The 24,436-nt window shown below is 39.6% G+C and overlaps 1 protein-coding gene across 9 annotated transcripts; it reads right to left on the reverse strand.

The window, feature by feature from the left end:
* Nucleotides 1–428: 428 nt before the first annotated feature.
* Nucleotides 429–24,413, reverse strand: NFYA (nuclear transcription factor Y subunit alpha). Of its 9 annotated transcripts, none has more exons than XM_022581853.3 (11): nucleotides 24,173–24,412; nucleotides 19,256–19,341; nucleotides 18,094–18,241; nucleotides 16,442–16,528; nucleotides 13,571–13,717; nucleotides 9,810–9,941; nucleotides 9,505–9,610; nucleotides 8,173–8,339; nucleotides 5,617–5,790; nucleotides 4,736–4,837; nucleotides 429–2,127 (listed from the first exon to the last, which is right to left on the reverse strand). In XM_022581853.3, exons 3-11 carry the CDS (start codon nucleotides 18,166–18,168, stop codon nucleotides 2,074–2,076), a joined length of 1,044 nt encoding a protein of 347 aa, XP_022437561.1. In that variant the 5' UTR covers nucleotides 18,169–18,241; nucleotides 19,256–19,341; nucleotides 24,173–24,412; the 3' UTR covers nucleotides 429–2,073. The 9 variants fall into 9 exon arrangements, with proteins under 9 accessions (XP_022437561.1, XP_089774907.1, XP_022437563.1 ...); XM_089918781.1 differs by lacking the exon at nucleotides 24,173–24,412 and adding an exon at nucleotides 21,333–21,350; XM_022581855.2 differs by lacking the exon at nucleotides 19,256–19,341 and having other exon boundaries at nucleotides 16,445–16,528; nucleotides 24,173–24,413.
* Nucleotides 24,414–24,436: the final 23 nt, after the last annotated feature.

Genomic DNA, 24,436 nt, shown 5'->3' on the forward strand with positions numbered 1-24,436 from the left:
ACAAAATGACAACTGAAGCATTTCAAATAAAACCAAACTCAAACTCGTGAAAAAAAAAATCCGCAACAATATGAGGTTGGTATTACTATGTACAAACTTACAGACACAAATAAATAGCATTTTAGAACTGTTGTTGGCTTAAGTACTAGAAATTAGGTCTGAGGAATTTCTGAACTCTGCATCTTGAAGGTTCCTAAACAAACCAAAGGATATAAACTCTTCATTGTTTTTAGTAATCTATCATCTGAAGAACTTGGGGCTTACTGAATAAAGTTAACACCTGAAACTCACATAAAGAGCCAGAAGTTTCTAGTGAGCCCACAGGTCAACCCTGCCTAACATCCGCAAGCCAGGACAGATGACTAGATTCAAGGGACTAGGGAGATACTTCACTTCCTGCTTTCTTTGCATAGCTCTGTACCTCTACAGTGATTTCCCTTTGTGATGTTTTCTTTAGAGGGTTTAATTTCTTTTCCTTCTTAATACAGCTAGAGTGAAATCAAAGAAAGAGCCAATCTCTACTCTTGGTATTTAAATCAAACCCAAATGTTCTTCAAAAGGATTGTTTTCCTTCTTTGTTTCCAAGAAAACAGCAACTCTTCTGAAATATCATCTTAGTTCTCCCAGGGTTCCACGTTTAGAAAAGAAACAGATTACTGAGGCACAACCCACTCTGGGAGTTGTGGTCCTGTTCCTGACCCTGCAGGAATCTCTATTTCCAGTCCACAGTTTATCCCCAGAACATGGATGCAATGTGAAAACCTTTCCGCACAATGCCTACGGAGAAAAGGGGAAACAAACGGAAACTGGCACCAAAGAATCAGCTGCCATGGGAAGAATGAGAATGTTCGCTCTCCAGGGCCAGCACAAAGCGCAGGAGTGAAGCCAACATACATCTCAAGCTCTAGTAGGCAAACCTGGACTATGTCCAGGATAGCTTGATTGAACAGTGCTTTCCAGAAATTGTCAAGGACCAAATCTCAGACTTTTCCCTTTCCATGCTTGTTAAAAGGTTATAGTATAAATGTAAATTATTCTCTTCATCTTAATGATCCATCCCAGGTATCCATCCACTGGTGAATCGTGCTATGACAACATGAGAGTATATATACCACCCTTTGTCCTTCTAGACTGAAACAAACATGAACCTTTCTATTCCCCAAATGTTGTCACAAAGCCTGTGATTGAAAATCTCTAGCTCTGCTCTGTTAAGGAGTTACTACAAATGTCCTCAGCACTTCGGCACAGAAGTTCTATAATTTTGTTCTCTACTTAGGAAAGGCAGTGTCAAGGCCCAGCACACTCTAAATTGTCTTAAAAGTAACCACAGCAAGAACTACAGTCCATATGACCTGTCGACAGACAAGCAGACCACAACTTGTCAAAGCTAAGAGATTCAGCTATATTTTTAGTGCTTGAGTCTTTTATCAGTCTATCCCCAGAGTTAGCTTCTTCTTGGCTGGAGTCCAAAAATACCAACCTATCATCTGGGTAGGAGGGATTCTTATTATTACCACAGATTAGATGAATGTATCTCAGAGAATTTATTGTTTCCATATCATGAGATGAAGCTTCCTTGCCTGGAAACCATCTCTGAATACAAAGTGTCCATTAGTCAGCCTGAGATCCCCCATCAGAGGGATGGGTGCTGTTTGGAATCCATGGGAAGGAGTGGGCTGCAGCTTCCCTGACTGCAGTTTAGGTTGAGAAGGTCGTTCTCCTCTGCTGAGATGGCTGGCTGGCATTACCAGTCAACATTAAGTGCTAGGTGTGGTACTGCTGGGCTGGTATGGGTCCCCTGCATCATCCCAATCCATGAAATGTCAATGTCACCAACAGTCTGAAATAAGTCCTGACTGAAAGGGTGAGTCAAAGGCTTGCAACTTCAATTTGCCAGACATCCTTGCAATTATAATACTAAGCCACTTATTAAAAACTAAGTGGTTTCTGTCCTGTAGAAAAGGGCAGAATGTAATCGTCAGTGTCCCATTGGAAGAGGTGATCAGTTTCCTTGGAACAGTGGGAAACAGTGCAGGAACATGACCTTGATCAGTTCCATCGCATGGCCTGGGGTTAGGACACTCGGATGATCTGTGTCATAGCCTCTTCATCTGCTTGATTTGGATCCTACAAAGAAAGCATAACAATTAAAGTCCTTTGCAAAAGAACTGGGAACTCATGGCTCTCACTACTTATCACCAAGGGGAACACACAAGCTAAGTAAACCAAAGGCTTGTGATGTATCTAAGTCTGCACACACGGATTGAAACGCAGCTCCATTAGCAAAGAAGAGACAATACACCTTATTCTTAAAAAGATTCCAAGTCTGGCCTGGCATTCCATTAATAAACACTCCAGAGTTGAGAGTATCTCTCTTTTCTAAGCACCTATGCTGTGCTCTATGCTTAAGGATTAAGGGTCCTTAGGCGGCTAAGAAAAAGACCCAGAGAAACCAAGTCATGTTGTATATTTTCTGATCATCATATTTAAATACTGAGCACTTAGCAGGGCTGGAAAGGACGCTGGAATTTACTTTAATGCACTCATTTTGTAGATAAACCTGAAGCCTGGATGGGTGAAGTGATTTGCCTGGACTAGAGTCAAAAAGTTAGTGAGGGGCCCAGCAAGAGCTAACTCCCAAATCTCTCGGCTCCGATTTAATCTTCTTTCCATTAAACTCTGCCTACTGCCTGCCTTTTACAAAAAACCTGCAGTGTTCAGACAAGGAACAGCCCTTGGGAGTTCCCTGGTGGTCCAGTGGCTAGGATCTGGCGCTTTCACTGCCATGGCCTGGGTTCAATCCCTGGTCGGGGAACTAAGATCCTGTAAGCCGTGCAGTGTGGCAAAAAAAGGGGGGAGGGGATCAGTCCTTGGAAGCTTTTTGCAACACTCCACAATAACCACCTTCAGTTCCTCCATACCAACACTCTGAAGCCTCAACTGGTGTGATCCAAGAAAAAGCTGAAACATTTCTGGAGGTGGTAGGACCAGAGGCTGGGTCTTGATCAGTGAGCATGAACAATACCCAGCCTCTACTGAGCTCTCACCATGCGCTAAGCACTGTGCTAAACAGGTGCCTAATGCGACTTACTGCATGAAATCCCAACATTCCTATAAAGTATCAACAGCATCCCACTTTACTGGTGAAGAAAGTGAGGCTGAGTAACTTACAGAAATAGTTTGAGATCTGCTGCAGAAAGCAATGAGCAACTAGCATGCATCCTTGAGCACGGGACTGACATGATTAAGAAAGCACCATCTTATAAAGACAGATTTGACAGTAGTGCAGGTGGGATGTGATGGGTATACAGAATAAAGCATCAGTAAACGGGAGGAACCCATTAATTCAACAAACATTTACTGAGTGCTTGTTCTTAAATGGGCATCATGCTAAGTACAATCGAGAACAACAATCCTTGACTTTCTACACAGCTTACAGTCTAGTGAAGGAGACAACTACTGCACGATCACACAAATAAAACAATATGATTATTATCAATAGTGCACTCAAAAGAAAAGGAAGATGTGAGAAAATAATGGGGTAGAAGAGACCTCTGGATATGGCCTCTCAGATTTAAACCAAGACCTAAAAGAAGGAGATAGCCAAGCAAAAGGATGGCATGAAAAGCTTTACAGACCAGCTACTATTCTGAAGACAAAGGTTCCTGAACACTGTAACAAGAGCATAAAGACCAAGCAGCAGGAGGAAACAAAGCCAGAAGTGGGCAGGAGCGAGATCATGCAGGGCCTTCCTGGCCATGGTGAGAACTCTGTATTTTAGTCTAAGTGCAAATGGAAAAGGGTGGGAGTAGAAGGGATTTGAGCAGGATGGTGATGTGATATGATACACGTTTAGAAAGATCACACTAAGATGTGGAGAGTGAACTAGAGGGGCACAAGAGGGGAAGAAGGGAGACTAGGCAGCTGCTGTAACCGAAGCAAAGAAGAGCAGGTTAGACCAGGCTGACAGCAGTTACGAGGGAAAAAAGTAAGCTGATTCAGAGTGTATTTTAGAGTTAAAACCAAGAGGACTTCAAGAATTGGACAACTGTAGCTTTAATAACTGGGTGAATGGACATGTCACTTGTTGAGATGAGTGTCTGGTTTAGTCATAAAAAAATAAAATAAAAACCAACAGTTCTATTTTGGACACATTGACTAGAAATGCCAATAAGATACAATCAGTGAAATTAGATGTAAGAACCAGTATGGTTACAGACTAAGTTCTGGAATTACACTGCCTAGGTATGAATTTCAGTCGCACCATTTTATTAAATATTTTACCTTAGGCAAATGACTTAACCCTTCTAAACCTCAGATTCAAATGGAAACTATAATTCTTACCTCATGGGGCTTGAGCTTGTTGTAAAGATTCAGTGAAAAAAATGCTTACAAAAGAAAAGCGCTTAACGTAATGGCTGGCACATAGCAGTTAAGTGTTAGCTGCTGCTACTGCTACACTAAGAAACAAACCTGTTCTTTGAAAATCAAGAAAGGTGAGAATTTCAGGAAGGAATTAATAGTAATAACTGGCAAAGACTGGAAGGAAAAAAGGCCACTGATTAAAGACCTTAGTTCTTTTAAGGTGAGAAGGGCTCTAAGGCACACAATGTCGCATCTAGTTTAGAGACTGATGAGCCCCTAGTTTGAAAATCTCAGGAGGACAATGCGAAGGCTTCCACCCAAGAAAATACAAGGCAGTAAAGAGAAGAATAAATGGTATAGATCTTCTTACCTGCATATGGGGACTATCTTTTTCCTTTGGAGAAAAAAATCGTCCACCTTCACCACGCTTCCGTGCCATGGCATGACGGTGCCGAGACTCATGCAGGTATTTCTAAAATAAGAAAAATAAAACTACTAGCTGAAACTAGCATAGCTGTCTAATGCTCAAAAGTTTAGGACAGCTGTGATCAAAGCCACCGGGGGCAATTATGACCCTGTATTATGGAGAAATCTTTGGAGAAAACATAAACAGCAGCTAACCATATCTAACTGTCATAAGAATGTAAATGCCAAATGAGTAATAACTAAATAAAGATTCCCCAAAGATATAAGAGAGATCACTACCTACCTCCCAATATATATCCTCTCTTTCACTTTAATAACAAACCAAATTTTAGTTGGCTGCTCAGTAAAAAGACTGCATTTCCTATACTTATTTGCAGTTAAGTGTGGCCATGTAATTAAATTTTGGCTAGTGAGATGTATGGAACTTCTTGAATGTTTCCTTGAAAGAATCCCTTTCTTATTCCCTTTGCTCCGAGGCTAGAGCCCAGACAGTCATCTTGGACTATGGACAGCAAACTAAGAATATCAGGACAGTAAGAAAGGAGGAGAATGGGTCTTGAGGACTGGAAATGTGCTACCACAGCCCAAGACAATTTATCTCTGGACTTCTTTTATGTAAGATAAAAAAAACACCCTATTTATGTCATATTTTTTAAATATTGCAGTTGCAGCTCCATATAGCAATAATAAATGCTTTTACAAAAGGTAACAGCTATCTAACTTCAATGTTTGGAAGGTATTCAAGGAAACAAACTACATAAAAGGTAATTTCAAAAGTAGAAGCCTGCCGCTCTCATCCTGTATCCTTCCCAGTGCTATACATACCCTTCTTTCCTTTGGAATTTTCCCTTCTGCCTCTAATTTAGCCCGGGCTTGCCTCCTCTTAAGTATACGGTGGTACTGTTTGGCATTCACATAGAGAGGCTCTTCTTCAAGCATCTCTGCCCCAGGGAGAGGGATTCTCTGGATAGCAGGCACAGAGCCAGCACCAGGTACCATCTGTGTGAAAAGAAAATCAGAGCTTATTAAATAGTGACATGAAGTATGGACATGGGAGACAGTTTATTGGTCCCTGTTAGTTTTCTTCTGAATGCTACAAAAAGCAGCTTTTATAGGACACTTAGTTAAATGCAGATTCTTGGAGAACATTTACACCAAAGGCCTGCATTTTATTTTTTTTAACATCTTTATTGGAGTAAAATTGCTTTATAATGGTGTTAGTTTCTGCTTTATAACAAAGTGAATCAGCTATACATATACATATATCCCCATATCTCTTCCCTCTTGCATCTCCCTCCCACCCTCCCTATCCCACCCCTCTAGGTGGTCACAAAGCACCGAGCTGATCTCCCTGTGCTATGCAGCTGCTTCCCACTGGCTATCGGTTTACATTTGGTAGTGTATGTATGTACATGCCACTCTCTCACTTCGTCTCAGCTTACCCTTCCCCCTCCCCACGTCCGCAAGTCCATTCTCTAGTAGGTCTGCATCTTATTCCCGTCCTTCCCCTAGGTTCATGACCTTTTTTTTTTAGATTCCATATATATGTGTTAACATATGGTATTTTTTTTTAACATCTTTATTGGAGTATAATTGCTTTACAATGGTGTGTTAGTTTCTGCTTTATAACAAAGTGAATCAGTTATACATATACATGTTCCCCTATCTGTTCCCTCTTGCGTCTCCCTCCCTCCCACCCGTCTAGGTGGTCACAAGCCACCTAGCTGATCTCCCTGTGCTATGCGGCTACTTCCCACTAGCTATCTATTTTACGTTTGGTAGTGTATATATGTCCGTGCCACTCTCTCACTTTGTCACAGCTTACCCTTCCCCCTCCCCACATCCTCAAGTCCATGCTCTAGTAGGTCTGTGTCTTTATTCCCGTCTTACCCCTAGGTTCTTCATGACCTTTTTTTTTCTCTCTTAGATTCCATATATATGTGTTAGCATACAGTATTTGTTTTTCTCTTTCTGACTTACTTCACTCTGTATGACAGACTCTAGGTCCATCCACCTCACTACAAATGACTCAATTTCGTTTCCTTTTATGGCTGAGTAATATTCCATTGTATATATGTGCCACATCTTCTTTATCCATTCATCTGTTGATGGCCAGTTAGGTTGCTTCCATGTCCTAGCTATTATAAATAGAGCTGCAATCAACATTGTGGTACATGACTCTTTTTTGAATTATGGTTTTCTCAGGGTATATGCCCAGTAGTGGGACTGCTGGGTCATATGGTAGTTCTATTTTTAGTTTTTTAAGGAACCTCCATACTATTCTCCATAGTGGCTGTACCAATTTACATTCCCACCAATAGTGCAAGAGGGTTCCCTTTTCTCTACACCCCATCCAGCATTTATTGTTTGTAGATTTTTTGATGATGAAGGCCTACATTTTCAACAAACATTCCAGATGATTCTGTAATAGGGGCCAAGGAGCCATACTGAGAAATGACACAACCATGTCCAAATTTTTGTCCACACAACTGCTCCATTTTCTAGGAATGTCTGCTGCCATCTAATGGTCATGAACGGTAATCGTAAGGCAATAGAAGAGCACAAGGAAAACACAGAGGAACATAGGTTCAGATTGACCAAGTGCTACTAAATGCTTTTAGTTATATAAATAATTTAATTAAATTGTTAACTTACTATATAATTCAACCCATATTTTCCTAAACAAACAAAAACAGAACACTGTACTAAATGTATGAGGAAACAAGTAATGGGCTCCCGTGCCCCACTACCTTCCCAACTATAACAACTTTGAATGGTTGTATTGTTTTCTCTGGAAGTTCCTCTACTTCTGTGCAGGTTTCTACTCTCATTCTTAATTTATCCATTTTAGGTACTGTATACTGACACCCTATTTTGACATATATGAGGATTTAGCTTTCACTCACACCACCCAACTCTCCTTCCCTATCTTCCCAATATATTTACATCACAGTTTTTGGTCTCTCTATTGATTACAATCTTTCTAATTTTGAACTTACTTCTTGTTTTACCCACTCTGGGCAATATACTTTCCACTTCCCGAAGATCAGTAGTTTGTATCTCCCTTCATTATTTGAATTATGAATACGATTACAGAAAAGCAAATACATCTGTTTATCTTCTGCTATATCTCTAGCACCTAGAATAGTCTCTGGCACATAGTAGGTGCCCAGAATGAATTATGGTTTGTTGTAATGTTTATTGTAAAAGTAGATCTCTGTAAGTATCTTAAGGGATTAATTGCAATCCCAAGAGGTCAGCATTATAAACAAGCTTTATGAGAGATATCAAATTGCAAGTTGAAGAAATTTTCAAAGACAAAGATACACGGAACAACAAATTACAGGTGAGAACAGTGAAATGAAAAATCAATTTTCTTACCATGACCATCCCTCCTGAATTGACCACATTGCCTGCCACTGGTAGTGTCACAGTGACAGTCCCTTGCCCACTGCTGGTTGTGTTGGTATTGGCTCCGGTCTGAACAATCTGTGCTCCTGCCAAACTGGCTGCAGGGATGGTGATCATGCCTGAAACAGGGACTGTAACTTTAAGAAAATAAAACATAAAACAAACAAAAAACAGGTACACAGAAAGGAGGGAACACAGTTAGTCCCTCTTCCATGTGGCACACGCTTATTCACCCTGGAAAAACATACTCGATAGCACAAGGGGAGAAAAAGCTCTCCTCCATTCTCTCCCTGGTTTGCTGTATATAATCCAAGTAATCACAATCTTAGAAATTCTATTAACTATCTGGGTTCCAGTTGTGAATAAAACTACCCTTGAAATGGATAATTCACTGGGTATTCCAATAATAGTTTTCAGCGGGTGACCAAAAAGTTTGGAGGCTTCCCTTTCTATGGGTCAGTATGACTCCAGCTATATCAACCATTCTTATATATATGAATAACCTGCTTCAGGATGAAGATTTTTATAAACTTTTAATTTGTCTACCCTAAATTGACAATGAGTCAAACAGCTGCAGGACTAAAACTTCCAATTAAACCAGGTACTCCAAGCCCCCAAGCTATCAACAGCAGCACTTGAGAATTTGTTCATCATTCTCTGAGCTCCTGCCAGTTCAGGCCCGAGTCATGGGAGAGCACGCTTACTGCACTCACTGGATCTTGTATACTGCCAAATTTTAATCACAGGTCAAACCTTTAGTCATAGAATACATACCTCTAATAAGGGCTATGCACTGTGTTTATTTGGTCACATGCATGTCTCACTTACTAGACTAGAGGGTCTTTGAGAAGAAAACTACTTTAGTAATGTGCTACATATACACAGTGGGCATATAAGTCTTCTTGGAATAAATTAATAATGAAGAGTGGCCCAGAAAAAAAAGGAAAGCAGCAAGAGCAATAAATGCCAACTTGACTTATGATGTATGTCTCTACCACTAAAGAAACTCCGTATTTCTAACCTTCTATTTAGAAAACATTTCTCCCCAGAAAGAATAAAAAGCTTATATGATCCGTAGGGTCCTAGTGGTTGTCTTTAACAACCACTGTAGTTCTACAAATGGAATCAACATTGGTCGCATATTGGTGGCAAGGAACTAACAATCAACGGAGACTTAGAGGAAATTTTGTTGTTTTTCAAAAATAGGTCGTATAGAGGTCACCACAAAATTTCGAAAGCAGTCATTTGCTCAGGATAAAAAGGATGCCCCCAAAGTGCCACAGAAATGACGGGCGCACGTACCTTGCTGGAGAATGGTGCCATCTGCGTTAACTGGCTGATAGACGATGGTCTGCCCCTCGGCAGTCTGTGCCACTTGCTGCCCCTGGACAGCAATCTGCTGTTGCGTCTGTAGGAAATAAATAATGCCACAATTGAACGGATTCCAAAGACACCACAAAGAAAAGGACTATGTAGTCCTTTTTAAGAAAAAGAAAAATTTTGGATGGTTTTCGTCCCCATTTCTACATGTGAAATATCTGACTCAGTTGTCTAACCCTCCCAAAGCAGCTGTGCTCCGGTGTTGACACAGTGGACAGTGGAATTACCTGCGTCTGGCCAGCAGTGACGGCTGTCTGGGGCTGCTGGATGATGATCTGCTGGGTCTGGCCCTGCTGGCCCTGTACCTGCACAGCCTGCCCACCCTGGATCTGGATCTGTCCAGGTGGGACCAACTGTATCTGCGGAACAGAACATAAAAGATTGGTATCCTGCTGACACTGGCCTCCTATGGTTCTGGAGTGTTAGTTACCCAAATTCCTCTAGAAGGCAGGGAATGCCCTAAAGAGGAAAAAAAAGAAGTCCTGTTTTGCTCTATTATGAATTAGAGATAACTTGTTTTCCATTTATGAAACAATGGGGGAATTTTGAACACTGTCTAGATATTGGATGATATTAAGGAATCAATGTCTGTTTTTAAAACGATGATAGGCTGGCATGTGTATATATTTTTAAAAGCATGTTCATTTAAAAATATACCCTAAATATACCTAATATACCATATTTTTAATAGATGAAATGGTACTACATATATTCAAAATAACCCTTGAGTAGGGGAATACAGATGAAAATGGATTTACTTAAACATAATACTAGTTTGTGTGTTAAAATGGGTGATGAAGATTCACCATACCATTCTCTTTGTTTTTGTCTGTTTGAAGTTTTTTATAATAACATATTGAAAAAAAATTAAATAATTCCTAATTTTTCCAACTGGGATTCTATAAATATGCATATACAAAATCCTTAAAAGATTTTGTACAGAAAGGTTGAGACTATCATATCAGACATCCCTGCAGTCAACACTGAGATTTAACAAATTAAATTAGAAAGTGTTGGTAAATAAACAAAGAAATGTATCTGGTTATCTGGATCTTTTTCTACCTGTTTTGGATAGCAAGGAATACGTGTTACTGGTCAATAGGGTTTCCTCTTCTATCTATTCATATTCTTTGCCCATTTTTCTACTGGATTGTTATTTTCATATTAATACATAAAATTTTTTTTTAATGTATTCTGGATACGAACCCAGTTTAAGTGTTAAAAATACCTTCTCCAAATTTTGTCTTCTACCTTTGTTTTATGATATATTTTGATGTATACAAGTTTTTATTTTAAAGTAGTCTATCAATTTTTTTTTGTCTTGAAGAAATCCTTCTCTACCCCACAGCATAAAGAAAATATTCCTGTAAAGAGAATATAAATGTTTCCAAGTATGCTTTTTTCCATTTAGATTTGTAATCTATCTAGCAAGTAGTTTTGATATAGCATGAGGTAGAGAATAATTTTCTTTTTTGATATCATTCTTAAACCATTTCTTCACTGATACTTTATACTATTTTTGTTATATACCAATTTCCAATATTCTTGCATCTATTTTTTGGCTCTCTACTTTAGTTCCATTGTCTATATCAAGCCAGGGATATTAATCTGACAGCATAGATTTCACTGGAATCCTAAAACAGAAGATGCAATCCAAAAAAAAGGTTAAGTACACTTCTAAAAGACACGGTTATTCAAAAAACACTAAAGCAACCTCTAATAAAAATGGATCGAAATTTTAAGCATTCTAAGGGAGGCTATGGGATCTTACCTAGAGCCATATTATATAACATTAACAGAAAATAAATTTTCCAAGATGGTTTGATTAGTTACAGTCCTGCTTGGAGGGAGGGGAATAAAATAACCATTTCAATGTCTCTTAAAGGCCAAAAAAAAATCCCAAAATTTAGAGCTGAAAAATCACAGAATTTAGAGCTGAAATGAACCCTAGTAATCACCTGATATAAACTGCATTTTCAAATGAGAAAACACTCAAATGACTTGGCCAAGATCAGAAAGTTTGTTTAATGGCAGACCTGTGAATGAAGTCAGGTCATCGCACTCGTGGTACAATGTTCCTAGCACTGAATCACCCTATTTCTATTCAACAGAGAAGAGGGAGTGGCAAGGGGGGGGTTGGAGACGAGGCAATGACAGCAAGGACAGAAATGAAACAGCAGTGTGAAACTGAGGCAAGTACACACACTAAAATATATTTAAAGGCTCACACATTTATGCATGGAGAAACATGGAAACTATTTTTAATCCTAACTAAAACTCTATCTTGGCAAAAATATGCCAATAGCCTTAAAAATGATCTTACCCTTTGCCCAACCAATTCTTCCAATCCAAAGAAATTACCATAAGATTAAATTCAACTGAAAAAATAAAGCTATAAAATTCAAATACATTTATAGTAATCTTACCTATAAAAGCAAAAAAAGAAAAATAAAACAAAAATCCCTAAATACACTTTGTAAATTAGAAATTCTGATTCATCAAATTGACCATTATGAAGGAATTAAAAATGATAAGAAAATCATGTGGGGGATAAAAAAAAGCAAAGTAAAACAAACAAAAACACCAAACACACAACAATGAAAACTATATGCATGTGTATAACTATGTCTGAAAGGTGTGCACAAGACTACAAGGGAATATGCAAAACTTAAAAGTTTGATTTATCAAGCATAGCCAAATTTTTTCAACTTATATTACATTCCTCCAGAAAAATGAAGACATTAATGAAATAATTGTAACTGTTAAAACAAATTAAAGATATAAACAGCTTTAGAAAATTTTAGTAAAAAGTTCATAAACATATATACTCATTGGGATTTAGCTATTAATTACAAAGGTGAGATGACTTAAGTATATACTTCTCTGAAAATTATTTCTCACTAACAATACTTCAATATTAACCCCTCACCCAAAGTCAACAGTTCATCCTTTTTAACAAGGACATAACACTCCATATGAATATAGTATGATGTATTCAACCATTTCTTTATCCTTATTAACAGACACTCAGGCTACAATTTTTTATTTATTTTTTTGCTAGTAGAATGCTGCATGTACAAATGTCTTTGTATATTTTTCCCTACATATTGATGATTTTGTTCCTATAGAATAGATTCTCAGAAGCAGGACAGGTAGATCAAAAGGCTTATGTATTTAAGAGTGAGATACCTTTCCAAAATGACTTTAGAATTTGAAAATTACCAAAAGTAATGAGTGTTTCATTTTCTTCACACCCATTCTAGCACTGGATATAATTACTGTTTAAAATTTTTGCCAGCAAGATAAAAATCCCTCTAAAAATTTTATGCCACAGAGTTGTGTGTCCTGTTTACTTTTGTTTTCTGTTTCCGAATCAGTCTTTCCAGTGGATTTACCTAACTATATGTCTGTTTAAGGAATCAGCTTTTATTTACTTTTCTACATTTGTTGGTTTTCTACTTCATTAATTTTAACCAATCTTTTGCTCATTTTGTTCTTTTCCTAACTTTCTAAGAGAAATACCATTGTTTATTTGCAGTTCTTTTAAAATATTTAAGTTTATAAATTTTGCTCTAAGTACAGCTTGAGGTGTGTGCGACAGGTCTGAACTGAAATATTTCCATCACTTCCTAGATAACTCAAGTTATAAATTACATGGAAGGAAATGAAGACTATAGAATTCCCTCCCCCAGTGCCCAGAAGTGCCAACTGAGATCACACCAATGAATTATTTTATTAAACTAGATTCTTTTTATATTCTTTACATTGATTTGAGATCACGTCTAGTATCTTAGTCCTTACCAGAGATGTCCAATTTCTGTATAGCCCTGCTTTATATCACTGACACTACAAAGGCGGGAAGTCGACTAAATGCGAACAGAAGGTAAGAAACAATTAAGTGCAATATCAATTTTCAGTTTGCAACAACCTATTTCTTAAAACCTGTATCCTATTATTCTGTCTAAACATTTTTAAAAATACCACTCACCTGCTGCAAACCCTGTGTCCCAGATACAGGTACTTGCATGATGGTTTGACCTTGTCCACCAGGAACAGCCTGGACCATGATGGGTTGGCCAGTTGATGTGATTAACTGGCCTCCACTGACTTGTACCATTAATGGCTGCCCCTGGACCTAAAATAAAGTAAAATAAGAACAATGAAATAACATAAGACACAAAATGTTTTTTACCAAAAGACAATCACTGCATCTACTCTGCTGCCTTGCTAGAGGAGGAGAAGGTAGGAGAGACACTAAGAAAATAAGTCTCAAGTCCTCATCCTCAAGTAGTCTTCTTTGAAAATACAGTATCTGACTAAATGCCAAGCTGAATACTTTAAGGTCAGATATAATGGAGAATAAGCAGAGTCTTTGGGAAGTCTCAATAGATACAAGGCATTTATCATCAAATACAGGCTAAACCCATGAGAAGTATTTAATCAAATCATCAAGGCTATTATTTTTGTTTTTAGACCAATATCCAGGAATACTCTCTAGTGAAGGCTGGAGAGGAGGCAATGAGAGGGAGGGCTGATGGTGGGGATGGTGGTTGACTGCAAATAAATTCTAAGTAACTTGTAAGGAGTAAATCAAACTGAACCTAGCAACCACTCCAGGTTAGGTAGTGAGCAGCTCTGGGAGCTTTTATAGAATGTCCTTCCTCCCTACAGTTTCTCAAGCATAAATGAAACATATATCTTTTACCCTCTCCACCTCACTGAGAATTCTAATCCTGTGGTTGTTCAAGGGGCCCACTAGCAAAAATGCCTAGAAATATATTGCTGGTCGGTTTGCAGTCTCTGTGGTGGAACTTCTCACACTGGACCCTGCAATACCTGCATAGTTATTTTAGCTTTAACAAATATGAAAATTATACAAAGCACTCAAGTGCACCAAAAACTCCCAACTTTCAAGCTCCAATGAGTAAATGGATTACTCTAGAAGCCGGGGCATTGTAAGTGCTCTGTGACATCTTGAGTCTCAATATAAAAATATCTAGCCAACTGCATTCTGAAAGCCAAAAAATAAGCCACTTTAGTTCAATAGAATAGCTAAAAGTCCAAACTTTCTATCTTTGTTTTGAGGAATTACTTGTAACAGATCAAGAGAAAATCCGTATATCTGAAATAATCATTCTTAATGCTAGTGAAAGTATGTTCAAATAAGAGGAATTAGTTAAAAGACCGAACTGTCCTAGATTAGTAGATTAGATATTAAGCCTCCCCCGACCCCCAAGCATATCATAATCTTCAGGAACATTCAAATCCTGTATTTTGTTAAACTGTTCATTGAGAAATTCCACTTTACTTTTTAAAGACTTGCATATGCTCTATGAGGAAAGACTTTCCAGAATATTTATTGCATGACTAACTGAAAGAAGTATTTAAAATTCTCCAAAATAGTGAGAGCGCTAGAGGAAAGGTTTCCATTATTTTCATAAAGTACCTCCCTTTCTTTAAATAAAATCTGCCTAAGTAGGACACACAAGTTTTAAGGCACAGCTATTAGTAATTTTCTGGCTATCCATCATCTTAACTTTTCCCTTCATTGACACACTTTTCCCTATATATGCACACGATGAACTATTTGAGACTCCAAGGAACCCACTGTTTTTACAACATGTGAATGAATACAAGCATACATGCATCAGACAAGAAGCCATACAGTTAAGAGCATGTTACATTCCCATTCCACAAGTGGTTAATGACAGTACTGTTTTATATTTCAGTAAGATGAAGCAAGCATGAGAAACATGAATAACAAACTGCTGAGCTGAGATTTGAATATAGTTTGGGAGTACCTATGAGCTCAGCTTATTCCAGCTTAATTTATGTGCGGAATTGGCTGTACGTCATCATCAAACACTATGAGTGGCAGGTTTGGGAGTGGGGCTGAAAGGGTAAAGTGAAATGATTACCATAAGGGGTAGTGCACTGCAGGATACTTGCTAAGCAGCACTAATAATAAAGTGAGATGCCAGTTTTACATTCTAGGTCCTACTCTGAATCATTTCCATTCCATGGAGGGAAAAAGGCAGGGTACTCAAATCTTGTCAATTTCTCAAAAATATGGTCATTTTAGTTAAAGTAACCTATAAACTCAGAAAAGACTTATGCTTCTTCACTTATCTTTATATAGGAACCGGCCAAAATATAACCCCAATTTACATATTTAACTTGGTCATACATAATGTTAGGAAACTGCATCATTTAAGCAGGAATTCTTATGGTGGCTATAATACTTCAAGACTTACAGAAAGCATATCCCACCTCTGTCCAAGAGCTATGGGGCAATCTCTGCAGATCTAACAATAAGACAAGTCATTATTTCCCCAAGAAAGGTAATGAAAAGATAGCAGTTAAGAGATTAACAAGATTCAGAGATTAGATCAATCTTGTCAAGTGCAATCATTATTGCAGGACAGGACAGCCAAGTTGTCCTTTTAATAAAAATAAAGCACAATCTACCCTAGTAAAATGTATATATTTTCTTCTCCACTATCATAATACAAACTCAAGAAAAGTTACCATGCAATCTTATTACAGTTTGATCTCTAAATAGGTTCTAAAGCCACTTGTAAGAATTTCTTCCTGTCCCTTATACTGATTCTTTCCCAGACATTCCCAAAGAAACATTAGCCAAATGGCACTTTTCAGAAAATTGATACTGGGGTCACTACATGATTTAGCATGAAACATTAGGAAACTGGCATCTTCTAAGCCTCAAAGACAAGTTAGCAGCATCAAAGACATGCAACTGACTTTGCCATTTCTCCATGAGATCCTACCACAAACAGCACCAAACATGAGGAGAGGAGAAGTTCATGCAGTGCTTACAGAGAATCAGAGAGGGCACCACTACCTGGAGGGTCTGGACTTGCTGGCCTGAGGCGGATGCCACCTGGGCCTCAGTCTGCAACTGGACAGCAGTAACACCACCCTGCTGCTGAGAACAGGAACAGGAAGAGCTTGAAATGTGTCAGGAAGGAAATGTATAGTTCAAGACATGAGGTCACCTTACCTCTTATGGGAGAGGGAGGGTCTTCTTTCAATAGCCCCACCCTACACAGGACTTTCAAACTGTAGACTCCCTATACTGAAGCTGTTTTGTTGAAGTAACAGATTACAGATATTAGCCCTTTGTCCCCAAGGTGGAACTCAAAACACACTTCCATGACTCAAAAAACCCAATATAGCTGACATCATTAACAAAAACATTTTTAACACAGTCTTTCCCTCCAAAAATGGGTAGTTGATCCTTCTTCGTGAAGTTATTTTAAAGCTCTTTTTATTTTCTCAAATGAATTCACAAGAACAAAAAAGTTAATCAGGTTTTAGCAGCTTTGAAGCTACAATGAAGAATTTCTGGAACTGAAATGCAATCCCCAGAAAGGAAGAATGAAGGTAATCACTAGAGCCAAAATCATCTTCAAGAGGTTACTGCTCTTGTGTCCCCAAACTAGGATTACTCCTACTCAGCTGGACTACCTTAGAAGCAATGTTTTCACAGATTCAACCTAATTTTTATTACTCCTAATAGTAAGTTCTGACAGAACAAGAATTCACCCACCAGGGCATTGGTATGAATGGAGGGTCCTCTGTGGAATCCCCTTTTCTACCAAGGCAGTTGAAGGAAGCTGCAGTTACGTGGAAGGAAAAGCCAGCAAAGGAATTTCGATAATTAATCTCTTTTAATCAAGAGCAGCTCCTTTCTTTGATCATTAGATGGAACAACTCACCATCAAAACATGCTCTGCCCTCCCTACTAACTACTTTTCTATATTATCTAAGTTCCATTTTGGAAATAAAACATTCCCAATCTTGGCCTAAGGTTAAATCAATGCATAATAAATTTCTTTTCTTCCAGGGAGAAAAAACCAGTGAAGTTTTCCTAAAATAAAGCCAGGTATAAATCATCAGAAAATGTAATCTGTGTATAAATTCAAGAAGGCAACCTATATTAATTAGGATAAACCAGCAGCAGGGAATTCCTTTCTAATATGTGCTTATCCGTAAGTGTGGCTATCTAAATATTATCCTCATGTTAAACTAGAGCTTTTCAAAACAAGCACTGTGATGGATCAAATCAAAGGACAGTGGATTTCTTAGAAGCTATCTTGGTTTGTTTATTGTGGCCAAAGCCTTACTAGACCACAAGGTAGCTTAATCAATAAGAGAAACAACCAAATTGAATCCAGGAAGAACAAAAAAAACCCCTCCATAATTCCATCTGAAAACAGACTAGGTGTTTGATTTCTAATACGATAAAAGGGGGCAATTTACTATTAAACCAGGCTCCCATGAAATCAAATTCTAAGTGGTTATGGACTGGATATAGACTTCTGAACAGAGAAAATGAGAGAAACTGCAAAAAATCCAATCTTTGAAAAGCACTTCAGCACAAGTCACCAGACCCACTCTTATAAGATCTGAGACCTCTCAATTCCGCTACTGAGCAGTGCTATTATCAGCTCTTTTGCTGTGATGTTTAAAGCAGTTTTACTTCCATACCTGCTGCTGAATCTGTCCAGCCTGTACAACAATCTGTTCTGTCGAACTATTGCTGTTTGCTGTATACTGTTCCATGGTCCCTCCAAGTTAGAGTCTTGACCACAGTGATTTTCACTCTGGAGATCCTAGAAGACTTCAGGATGCACTCCTATTAGAAAGGTAGGAAAAGTAAAGTGAGATTGTTAATAAAGGCTTCACCAGATGCTTAACCTTGATAACGCTAATTAACATATGTAAAAATGCTTTGTCATTTCTCATCAGCAAACTTTCCTTTCAATACTACTAGAGCAACACTTAAGAAATTCTCATTAAGCTACAACATCACTTTGTTACAAGGCCTATTTAACACTGATTTTCAGGTCTGCACATGTACTTTAGAGAACAGTTTCCTTAATTTGTAACACATTTGCACTACATATGGCAAGCAATTTAAAATTTCAGGGTTTATTATTTAGTAAGTAATTACCCAGAAGTCAAACACGTTGCTTATCAAAATCTCCATTAAGCAGTGTTAAGTAAGAAAGACCGAGCAAAGGTTTAGGAGTTTGTGTTTTAATCCAGAGCAAGGAATAAAAAGGAATTACAGAAACAGCAGGCTATGATTTTCTCTGAAAAGAGTTTAAGTTTTCCTCAGTCATGAATCTGAATGCCTAATAATACCCCACCCTTTATTGTATAATTTTAACTTTTACTATGATAATTTTCAAAAATGTATCAAAATAGTGAGAACATTATACTGAACCCCTATGGCCATTACCCAACTTCAACAATTTTCAACCCATGGTCAATCTTATTCCACATATATCTTATCCACTTTCCACCCATCCCTGCATTATTCTGAAGCAAATCCCAGACACTTTATTATTCCAAACTCCAAAAGTACGTCAGCATCTATCTCCAAAGAGTAGATTCTTTTCTTTATCGTTTTATCACAATGACATTGTGCCTCTACAATTACTTCAAAACATTAAAAAATTTGTAAGCTCTTAATATCAAATATGCAGTCAATGCCCAAATTTACTATTCTCATACACTTTAACAGCTGAAAGCTCCTTTTTGAAATAAGCACACAATTAGATAAACTGAAGTGATATTTGAGAACCTTGAATAAAGACCTGATTCAAAAATTTTAAATTATATAAATTATCAAAGGGTAATTCACCTTGGAAACATGGGGGAGGTACAGCTGTATATAAGCAAAATGTAGATAAATCTTTCCCCAAACTTTTCTCCAGGCCTTCATGAATTCTAAAATTTGAATGACAAAGTTATGTGAGTTACATGATCTGCACATCACAGCAGCAAAGCAGTGCACCACTCTCCACAAATCCACACATGGTGGATGACATGAGTCACCCACCATGATTGTAAGGTGTCTCAATGTGATGTGAAGAAATCAAAATATATTCAAGTGCGTGCCCAAATATTAGGAAGAAGTATATTGATGGATGAATAGATGGAGAGATAGATATATATAGGTATCTCTCTGAAAAGGCAAGTATAGTACATTAACAGTAGACTCTAGACGAAGGGTATACAGGTGTTTATTGTAAAACACTTTCAACTTTACTGTATGTTTGAAAATTTTTATACTAAAATGTTGGGAGGAAAATCTAATAAAAATCGATTGAGCCTATTACTCATAACCAAATTGGTATGTAGTATAAGAGTGTAAGTTATAAACAAGTGACAGGATGACTATGCCATCACAGCATGATGGTGTGCGGCGATGTGGTTCTTCAACTCACTACCCTTGCTCTAATGGAATACTCACCAAGCACACATCTAGCTATAATTTGGATTTACATATACAGTAGCCGACAGGGAGCAGATATGATCAGAAACACAAGTAAACTTGATAGTTATTTCTCATTGCATACTGAAAAACTGGCTTTCTGATTTTTATGTCTCTTCTGAATTGGGTGACTCAGTTGGCTCCTGAGAGATTCTGGGAACAGTACAGAAAATCAGATTTGCAACCAGACGAAGTGGCTCTTCCAGGGAAGCGAATGGTCTTCCCTGAACTCTATCTTGTCTCTAACTGCAATATACACAATACATTTATATTTCTAAACTAATAAAATTAAAAATTAAGGGTCATGATACAAAACAGTGGTGTGATTGCATTTATATGAAACCCTGAATAGGTAACAGTAATCTAGAGAGAGCAGATCAGTGGTTTCCTGGAAATGGAAAAGGGGGAAGAGGGGAAGGTGGGAAGTTGACTGGAATAGAGCATTTGGAACTTTTCTGGGGCGATAAAATGTTTTATATTTTCACTGTGCTGGTGGTTACATAGGTGTGTAAATTTGTCAAAATTCATCAAAATGTACACTTAAAATGATTATCCTTTATGTCTAAACTATATCTCAAAAGAGTTGATTAAAAAAAATAAGGATCAGGAAGGAATGTCCTCTATATTTTAACAACCCACCCCACCCCAAATCCCCTTCCTGTATAAGATTTTTTCCTTGACCGCTAATTTCCAGAAGTTTACATCGCACTGGAAGTGCAGGGAAATGACTAATAAAACGTCATGCAGATTTTCTTCTTAACTAGTTTATCCTGGTAATACAAATGCTGCAATTTAAAAACACTTAAATCCACTATACTTTGAAGGGTCAAAAGGAAGCAGCTTCAAGTCTAACAGCAATTCTCTGTCATATTAACGAGGGAGCGATTCAGCGTGGAGCATGATATTGAGACTGCTAATGGTGAGGGCTGGACGCAACTGGCTTCTATGAAGCCACGTGTTCCCATTACTGTGAGCTTCAATTAGCAGAACTGCAAACATCGTCGTCTTTCCTCAAGTGCCTTTCGGCCACATTCTGACAGAATTAAGCCAGCCAGCTTTAGTCTGTCTAGCTCTCACTCCTAACTCAAAGTTTGAATGTTTTTTCCTCAAAGAGAGAAAGTATGTTTATTCCGGTTAGCAAGAAAATTTCCCTTCCTCTTCACTTCAAGCTGCAGAACCTGAAATGCAGCTAACTACTTAGGAATCCATTCATTGTGGAACCACACACATTTTTATTTTAAAGCTAAAACTTCCAGAAACTCAACTATAAGCAAGTGAAAAACCCCATAGAATTATCATATTTGACAATCACTACCAGGTAAAAACTAGAACGGCAGCTTTCAAACTTTGTTGACAACTCACAGTAAGAAAAACATTTCACATCACAAATGCACATGCAACATATTAAAAAAGTAACTAAAACAAAAGTTTCATGAATACTTACCTTCATAACATAGGATGAACTGTGAACTATTCTATTGTAAAAAATTACCAGCATTGGCCCACTAAATTGACTTCACAACTCAACAAACAGGTTCTGATCTGTGTTTGATAAAAGACTAGAGAACAAAGGACTGTCCAGCTTCCCCATCATCCAAAAGGTTCTGGATTGCAGTTCCTAATTTGCTTCTTAATCTCCACTAATGATGTACCACCTGTCAGGCACCGTCCTGAAGGTTTTAGAAATACAAGTAAAACTGTGACTAAGATTTTAACTTCAAAGAGTCTTTAAATTTAGTAAAGGAGTAAAAATCTGTACTGAACCCCTAAGAGAAAAACAAAGTAGTATGGGAGTATGGAGGACACAGAGTTCTTCCAATTGGGGATCGATAAGAAGGCTTTAGAAAAATGTGGCATCTGACCTGGTCTTAAGCATGAGCAGGATTTATATATGTAATGAAGTGGGAGGGAATGGAGTGCTCCAAATGAGGATAGAGCATAAAAACAAGGAGAGAAAAATTTCCACATATGAACAGTATATACAAGGCCACATGTCAAGAGAAAGCTAAGGCCAGATTACTGTATCTCAACATTCCAGGCTAAATTTTTCTGCAGATAGGTGGAGTCTCTAGAAGGGTTTAGCAAAAAAGTGACCAGACTATAACTGTCGTTTAGAAAGAAGTCTAGCAAAAATGTTTGCTGGTGTTTTAGTGACTAGATATAACCATTTTTAAGTACCAAGGTATTCATCCAGTCCAAAGGCAAATGTAAACATTCTAAAAGATATCTAAACCACAGTGCTCCATCTGTTAGATATTTTAAGAATTAAATAAAATTTAAAAATGACTTAAACAATGAAAAACTCATTACAAAAAGTGAAAACAAAAACTGTCCCCAAATTTTTAGTAGTGGAAAGAGCACTACTCCTCAGGAGTAGTTTTCTGCAACCTACCAATTGTATGACCTTAGTAACTGTGATTATACTAAAGGCCTACTCTATGTGGCAAGGACTGCTGCACTCCGTGCTTCACATGAGTAAAAACTTTTAAAGTCCTAGGAGAAAAATCTTCCTTTTTCCCCCAAAGTCAGCTGCTATTGTGGAGCAGAACCCCATAAGCCAGAAACTTATTTTTCCAACCTTAGAAAAAAGTGTGTTTCTAGATTTCTCCTATCCGAATTTCCACAAAATAACTGCTTCCGAAAAATGCCTTAGCAAGATATACAAGTGTTTTTACCAACTGGGCTTTCCAGCCTAAACTCTCACGGCAACTGCCCACTGCCCTATACTTTCTTCCCCCTTGAACACACAGCAAAGCTTGGTGCCTCTGCACTTGCTTTTCTCTTTGTGAGCAATGCTCTTCCATTCTTTCTTGTCCGAAGAAATCCCATTATCCTTCAAGGCCAATCAAAAGTGTGGCAATGCTGGCCTTCCACCGGGGCTGTTGGTAGCTCACACATCAGTGCACCACAGAACTGAACTTGGTCCCGTTACAGCACTAACCGTGAGATATTAATTACTTGTTCACCTGTCAATCTCCACCAGGCTGGGAAGGTTCTTATCGGCCTCTAACCACTCCCTCCCCAGCACACAGATGGACGCCTGGTACATACTAACTGTTCGATACTTGGTTGTCAACGGAGATTTCCTTTCACCCTAACCAAAACCCCACAAGACTGTTACGTTTCTATAAATACCTGCTGAGAAAACATCAACATACTGGAAAAAAACAAACCAAGAGATGGCTGTGGACTGAGCTAATGCGTGAAACCTGACACGTTCAAAGTGACACAGAAAGGTTAAAAGAAAATAATTGTGCATTCCCAAGGGAGCGAGAGTTCACAAGATGAAAAACAACAGATAAGACTAATGAAGGCAAATTGTGCAGCCTCCGGGAAAAGGAATGAACAGGGCTCGCCACCTTCTATAGTGAGGTTCCAGGCACCGAATGGACAGGCCTTACAGCCCGGGCAAGGACGGGTGACCGCCTGGTTGCGCTCCAAGACAGAGGTGTGCAGTTGTGCCCGGCGATCGGGGCGGGGAAGAGAGGAAATGACGAGCCAAAAGGGGGTGGTAACGGCGCCGGGCCGGAGACCCGGGGCGAGCGTGCTGGGAGGTGGGGCGCAGCGGGGCCGGGGAGTGGGTGCACTAATGGATCCCCTCCACCGATCAGGGGGACAGCGGGGACGACGGGGTGGGCGGGGCCCCCCTTTCGGCCCACCCCCTCTCCGCGCTGCACACGGGGCCCGATGGCTGCGGCGCGCGTCTTCCCCGGGCCTGCCTCCCGACCCAGAAGGGCTGCAGACAGACAGACCCGCTCACGGAGGGGTGGGGTGCGCGGGCCCCGCGGGGGGAGACTTCCCGTCCCGAGGGCCAGAGCGTGTTGAGTGCAAGGGCGGGCTTAACTGTGAGGCCGGAAGGACCAGGAGGAAACCGCCAAGGCCCCGGGCGCACGTGTGTGTGTATACCTGAGCTTAGGGGCCTTGGTGGCAGGCAAACCCAACACCCCCCGGCCTGGGGCCTGAGAAGCTGTGCCTAAGGGTCGGGGGGACGGGGACGAATCGCATCAACTGGCTCTGGCACCCTGCGAGGCTCTGGACCCCGAGATGCCTGCTCCCGAGGGCGCCATCCCCGCGCGGGGTGGCCCCCTGCAGGCCTCGGCCGGGAGTGCCCTAGGGCGCTCGCAGGCTCCAGCCTGGGCCGTCGGGAGCCCAGCTCGGCTAGGCTCAGCTTGACTTCCCCGGGCTCGACGGGCGCCTGGGCCTCTCCTGAGTGGTCAGCGAGACCCGCCAATCGGGGCGCTGGGGCCGGCTCTGGGCCGCTGGATATTGGCTCCTCACACTCACCGTGCCTCGCTCCCCCGGTTCGCTGCCCGCGCTGATTGGCTCCAGTACCGGACCCCGAAACCCAATCAGAGGCTCCAGCCGCCGCTGCCGCCGCCACTGCCGCTGCCTAGCAAAATGGCGAAGCCGAACAAAGGGGAATCGGGCCTCCCTCCAACTGCCTCCGCGCAGGCGCCTCTGAGATCACGCCCCCTAACCCGAGCTCGGGCTCGCCCCACCCCCAGTTGAAGGAGCATTGCTCAGGCGTCCCCTGAAGCCACGCCCACT

This window comes from Delphinapterus leucas, chromosome 10 (assembly GCF_059928025.1).
Source record: "Delphinapterus leucas isolate spDelLeu-1000000601 "Yukka" chromosome 10, BTC_Dleu_Yukka2, whole genome shotgun sequence".
Taxonomy (NCBI): Eukaryota; Metazoa; Chordata; class Mammalia; order Artiodactyla; family Monodontidae; genus Delphinapterus; species Delphinapterus leucas.